The following is a 6,000-nucleotide window of genomic DNA, read 5'->3' on the forward strand; positions in this document are numbered from 1 at the left end:
GGCAGGTGAAATAGACTCTGTCTCTCAGAACTGAAGAGGAGGCTGGAGAAGCTCTGTGTGGAGTCTCTTCCCTCAGTACAGTAGAGGCAGCAGAAGGAGCCCCTGGATGGCCGGACTGTATGCTGCGCTGATTGAGGAACGTGGGTGGTTATGGGTTAGTGTGCAGGTTTTTTTTGGGGGGTGACTACAGAGACAATCTGGTATCTCTGGGTGCTTGTAGATGCAAATAACATTGAATTAAACCGCAGTGTCTGCTAGTCTTGTGCAGATCTGTGCTGCTCTGGGGTTCTAGCTCCTTTCAGGCAATTCTAGATGTGGCTGACTTTAGTTCATGTCTTCCGTGTACTTGAACGATTTCTACTGTTGCTGAGTGATTCTGGTTTTCATTTAGATGAGCTGTTTTAGAGGATACCAGTGCTGCCACGTAGTGGGGAAGGAGAGGACTGACACTGTAACACAGGTGGGAGTGTCTTTGCTGTCCCACCGCTGCCCTGTACCAACACGGTCCTGTCTCGTCTTCAACCCCCTGATCTCCTCACATGTGAACGAGAAGCAGGCCTGAGCACAGCAGACAAGACACCAGAGTTAATCCCAGGCAGAAGCAGCCTGTTCTTTGCTGGTCACACTGTTCTTGGCAAGAGGAATAGTGATGCTGGCTGATTTTTTTTTGCCAATAAAGAAAAGGTCCTGCTGTTCAGATTGGTCTGGATTACTGATTGGCAAGTAACTGCTGGGCAGTTAGTGCTGACTTTTCAAATGGGCCGATGAAATACACCTACATGAAACGAGGACAGGCCTGGTAGCACTCTTGCTCCTGTGACCACTAGCTAGCAGCATGTGCCTGAGGATTGTTTTTACTAAAGAGCAAGGTACAATCAGACCTGCATGTGAATTGAAAAGGAAGAAACCTCTAAAAGTTAGGTAAGTAAAAGCTCTCAAAGGAACATGGAAAAACATAGGATACCTTTTGCCAGCTTTCACTCTCCCAAAGGTAAATGAATGATGGACTTGATGGCAGAAGAAAGTGATGCAATTCAGTAATTATTGGTTTTTTCTAGTGTGCACTGCAGTTTAGGGACACTGTACTTATGACATTTTTCAACACAAACATTAGGAATCCTGACAGAAAATGGGAGAATATTTTCAGTATCAAGATTCCTGCATCTTTTGAGACACCATGAGCATTTTGTAAAGTTCTGGAAGGTCAGGCCTGTCTGTAATTGATTATATATTATTATCAATTTATATAATCTATATATTATATAAGTGGTTAAGATTGGATTATGTAGACAGCAGCAAGGTGGCAGCATTCAGCAAATTTCCAATAAACTCAAGTTCTCACAATTATCAAGGAAAGCTTGAACACATCAGTCACGGTGAGTTGGGTATAAAAGTTGGCTATGATCACTCACAGATGCTGCTTTGGCTTTAAGAACTACAACTCCCATAAAACCACAGAGTGACTTCCTGGCTGCAGCTATATCACAAGTCCCTATACTGCCTGGGTGTGGCTATTTGCCTACTGGTCCCTTCCTGTACTGACAGCTTCTCCAGTAGTAGTCATGAGTGCAAGTGATGGAGGAACTCACACAGAATCCCTTTTTTTACATGTTTATTTTCTACAAAAATAGAAAACAAAACACGGGAGGGTTTCTAGAAGTGTTTGCCAGAGGGGGGTTCTACAAGCCAGTAATGAGGATTTAATTACCGGCCTTTGAGAGGACTCTATTCCCTGCACCTGTGCCCCCACTTCACCTGGTTACACTATCGAGACAATATATAGTAGGCACAGATTGCAAAAGGCTTTACAAAGAAGAAACACCTTTTTTAGTTCCAAAAGCTTATTTTATACTGAAAAAATATCTAAAAGGCTCTGAAATGAAAAGCCAACAAAGTATTGAAATTAAGGCCTCTCCCTGTTTCCTAGCGATAACAAGTACTGCAAATGTAGTTAAAAGTGCTTAAAGTACATGAATAAATAGAACAGTTCCTGTCCTGAGGAAATTATAAATATAACATTGTTTACATAGATGATATTTTTATATAATTTTCCATTCAGAGTTAAAAAGAAACAGTTAAAATGGTTAAAAAAAAACAGTCTCGCAGTTTGGCTCATCAAGGCCTTGGCACAGTAGGTATTGAAAGGTTGCTAGGCAATAGGCGTCAGGTCAAGGGTCAAAGGCCATTATTGTTCATGATGTCATCCAAGTCTTCATCTTCAATTACAACTGTAATGAAACGAAAAAAGCATTTAAATCATTTAAAACATATGGTAGCAGTCTAAAAGCCTAAAGCCTGTGCCTTCTGTACAGGCTGTAGTATAAGTAAACAGAATTTGTTTTAGAAGCAAAAGGAGTCTCTTCTACCCTTTGTGATTGATCTGCCTGCCACCAGCTTAATCAATATAAGATCTCACCCGGCCATTTCTTGCTGGATTCTAAAGAATCTGTTTCAGCAATTTGGATCAGGAGTGAGTTCCACACACCTACCACCCCTTACACAAAGCTAAAAACAAAAAACAAGTGGGTGCATGGAACAAGCCACCCAGCCATCTTGTGAAAGGCCGATACTATTGCTTTTTTCAAGAAAGGGCAAGATGACATTCTCTGATTTATGAGCTACTAATTCCCAAATAGGACTAGAATGACGTTCTCTTATTTGAAATCTTTCTCCATTCTGTGCCCTGGGGTCCCAGTTTCAGTATAGTCCTCCAGTTGAGAGGTAAAGAGGTACTGACTGCTCCGATTACCTTTTCTCTGTAGCCTCAAATTAGCTGGACTGAAGGCACTAGTAATAGTAATGGGAGTTTAAATTAGAACACAATAAATTATAAGACACATGACACAAATGTCGAAGTGTCTGTGTTATACTCGATTGGATACAAGCAAGATGACGTTTCTAAAAATAATTAAAATGTAAAAGAAAACAAATGACATTTGAAAAATTGCCCCAGGTCGAGAGAGTAACAACATCGTCAACCCATCACAATTATGCTTTCAGCAAGGGATTAGAAAAGCAATGACATTTCAGCTGGACTCCTATTCCACCCCACCCCGAAACTACGTGACCAGGATTTAGGCTTCACAGAGTCGGTATGTTTGCTAAAAAGTAAGGTGTGAATAAGGAAGACCCGGGTTGATGAAAAAGGAAGATTTAAGGTGCCGAACTCCTTAGGAATGCGGCAGCTCGCAATAAACCGCGGCGCGGGGATCCGGGGATCCGACGGGCTCACCTCTGCGCGAGCGGCCGATCTCCCCCAGCTTGGGCGCGCGCCTCCCGAGCCGCCGCTGCGGGGAGTCGCAGCTCAGCCGGTCCGGGTTGAACTGCGCCGCCGCGGCCACGGCTGGACCCGGGTTCAACTGGGCCGCCCCGGGCTGAAACTGGGCAGCCTGTGGCTGCTGTGGGAGCCCAGCCATTCCGTACATCTCCGGTCCGGGTCGCTCAATTCTTCTCTGTACACGGCACAAAAAAAGGCAATAAAAAATTAAATAAATGGTTATTTAATACTCCCTAAGCAGCCTGCTTAAGACGAAGCGAAGACGAGAAGGAAAGTTGCGGAAGGTACAGTCTGCTTAGTTCCGGGATTACTGTACTTCACGATTTCAGTTTAACTCGTCTAGTTTCACACACAGTACGATGAAGAAAGAGAAGACGTGAGTCTGGTAGAGAATTTCTGAGTCTTTATCACAACAAAGACTCCTTTTCTTTGATTGGATTTGGAACTGTGACGAGTCGCAATTTTATACTTACATACGTGTTTTGTTTCTGTGTTTTTTTTAATGAGGTCACCCGCCCACGTCTATGGAAATTATCCTCGCGTTTTGCTTATTCCGAGTTTGTTTTGAAGTTCCTGGTTCTTGCGCCGAGTTCCCCTCCCCTCTACCCCAGCGATCACTGTTAAAGGTACGCTTTTTCCATCATGCCGCTGTAAAAAGGTCTATTTAAATCCGACACGCTTGAGCCCCGGCCAGGTCCCTGCCTCTTAAAGGCGACGGGATTTTCTACCTCACAGGCGGACCCGGACAGGGGAGTTTCCCGGCAGCACATGTTGATGTCACAGTTCAACAACATGCAAAACAAAACCAGTGTGGGAGGAGGCTAAGCGACCCCCCTCACTCCTCCAAAGACACACAAACCAAACCACCGCCTGTATGACTCTCCTCTTACTTGACGAAATTGCATTCCAGGGGACTTGAAAGGCGAGAACAGCGAAAACAACCTGCCCGTTTTAATTTTACTGCGGGCACAGTAAGCTGCCAATCACTTGTGACTCAAGGAGATGTATTAGTCCGTAGGTAATGTAGAACAAAACAGTAGAAAAAATCCTCAATAGTGAATTAAGCAGTTGTGATTATATAGCATTTTTCATCACAAAGTACAACAAAGGCTTCCCGTTTAACAGCCTCAATTAAGAGCAAGTCAACCAGAGAAACTTCGGGAAGGTCAAATCGCCAGAACCAGGGTGGATTCCGCAACGCCCCTATATCATGACCGGAGTAATCAAGACTCGGTATTAGCGTCTCATCTAAACTCCAATCAAACCAAGTCTCTTAAAAACAGATAGAGCAGACTCTAATTTTATAATACCTTTAATTGGTTTGGGCTGAAGCGTTTGTAAAAAAAGGAATTTAAAGGGTGTAAGAAAAAGAACGCACTGCATTGCAAATACAATTTTAAATCAGAAAACCCATCCATCCATTTCCTACCGCTTTTCCACTTCAGGGGGAGCTCAATTCGCGGGGGAGCCGGATCCTATCCGGGAAAGCAATGGACACAAGGCAGGATAGACCCTGGACAGGACGCCAGCCCGTCACAGAGCACACACAAACACAGATGTGCACCCATTCACAGCTAGGGCCAATTGGAGAACTTTTAAGTATACAAGCAATGGAGATATCCACGGGGAGAATGTGTTCTAAATTTTAGTCTAAAACCTTCATTTTTGGACCAGGGGGCTTACCAATGTTCTAGACACTGTAAAAAAAAAGCGACACGGGTTCGTGAGAATACCCACAGGAACAACACCACTGACATGGGTAGTTGAAGCAGCAGTATCAACGTGGCCCAGTAAGCAAAGACACACTGTACACACACTTTGAATCAAGAAGCTGGGGATACGAAAGCAGTCATAAAATGAGTAACAAGGGATCCAGCTGACTCGAGGAAATCTACAGCACGCTACAGTAAGAGCACAGTTAACTGGCAGCCACTGTGGGAAAACCCTGTTAGGTAAATTAAACTCTGTACCTGATGTGATCAGTACTATCGTCATGCAGAAAAGAAAGAAACATAACTACACATCTTCAGCCATGCTAAGTGGCTGAACGTACAGTAAATGACATCTTTCAATCAAGTCAAGTTAACCTGTTGGAGTTGTCAGGGTTACCCAATGAGTCACATTTTCAATTGACTTCTCGGATGCCGGAAGGGCTCTCTTGTCATCTGCTGAGGATGAAAAAATGTGCTCATCCACAGTAATAAAGAAATAAAAAAAAGAGTTGAACCCTGTAAAGTCATCCCTCAGATTACTCCACAACTCTACTTAATATTGTAGAGCCTGGGTTTTCTAATACATTATAACCTTTTGTAGAATCCAGATCTATAGTTTGTTAAATGGGGTTGGCGTCACTGATCTAGAGTTTGAAGGGTTCAAGATCCCAATGGCAGATGGCTTCTTCATCACTGAACCTGAGAGATTAAGAAAGATGGATACTTCTATAGCCCCTGTGTCTCAGAGCTGCCTTCTTCTCTCTATCAGAGAGAGAATCTTCTCTTTGGCATTGTAATAAGTGACAATACAGAGCCCAGGACGTCTAGAACTCCCTTGGTGAGTGCAGCTGCCTGCTGTGTGTCTAGTCCTTGAACCTTGATCTTGAGCTGCGATATGGCAGAAGAACAGCTGATTAAGACACTCTTTCTCAGTCACGCAGACAGCCTGAAGAGGAACATGTGACACAGATCTGGGATTATTTGACAATTCCAATTCAACACACATCATAA

General features: G+C 43.6%; 1 protein-coding gene across 1 annotated transcript; it reads right to left on the minus strand.

Annotated features, from left to right (window-relative positions):
- Positions 1-1,595: 1,595 nt before the first annotated feature.
- On the minus strand, positions 1,596-4,019 carry LOC138236698 (uncharacterized). Its single transcript, XM_069186813.1, has 3 exons — positions 3,751-4,019; positions 3,233-3,452; positions 1,596-2,228 (listed from the first exon to the last, which is right to left on the minus strand). Exons 2-3 carry the CDS (start codon positions 3,423-3,425, stop codon positions 2,176-2,178), a joined length of 246 nt encoding a protein of 81 aa, XP_069042914.1. The 5' UTR covers positions 3,426-3,452; positions 3,751-4,019; the 3' UTR covers positions 1,596-2,175.
- Between the last annotated feature and the right edge of the window lie 1,981 nt (positions 4,020-6,000).

The sequence above is a fragment of the Lepisosteus oculatus genome, chromosome 3 (assembly GCF_040954835.1).
Source record: "Lepisosteus oculatus isolate fLepOcu1 chromosome 3, fLepOcu1.hap2, whole genome shotgun sequence".
Taxonomy (NCBI): domain Eukaryota; kingdom Metazoa; phylum Chordata; class Actinopteri; order Semionotiformes; family Lepisosteidae; genus Lepisosteus; species Lepisosteus oculatus.

Bases quoted from the DNA above. Each gene is read 5' to 3' on its own strand.
- LOC138236698 (XM_069186813.1), bottom strand. From the start codon at position 3,425: ATGTACGGAATGGCTGGGCTCCCACAGCAGCCACAGGCTGCCCAGTTT. The intron at 2,229-3,232 runs GTGAGCCCGTCG...GTTTCATTACAG, and splicing joins GATCGGCCGCTCGCGCAGAG to TTGTAATTGAAGATGAAGAC.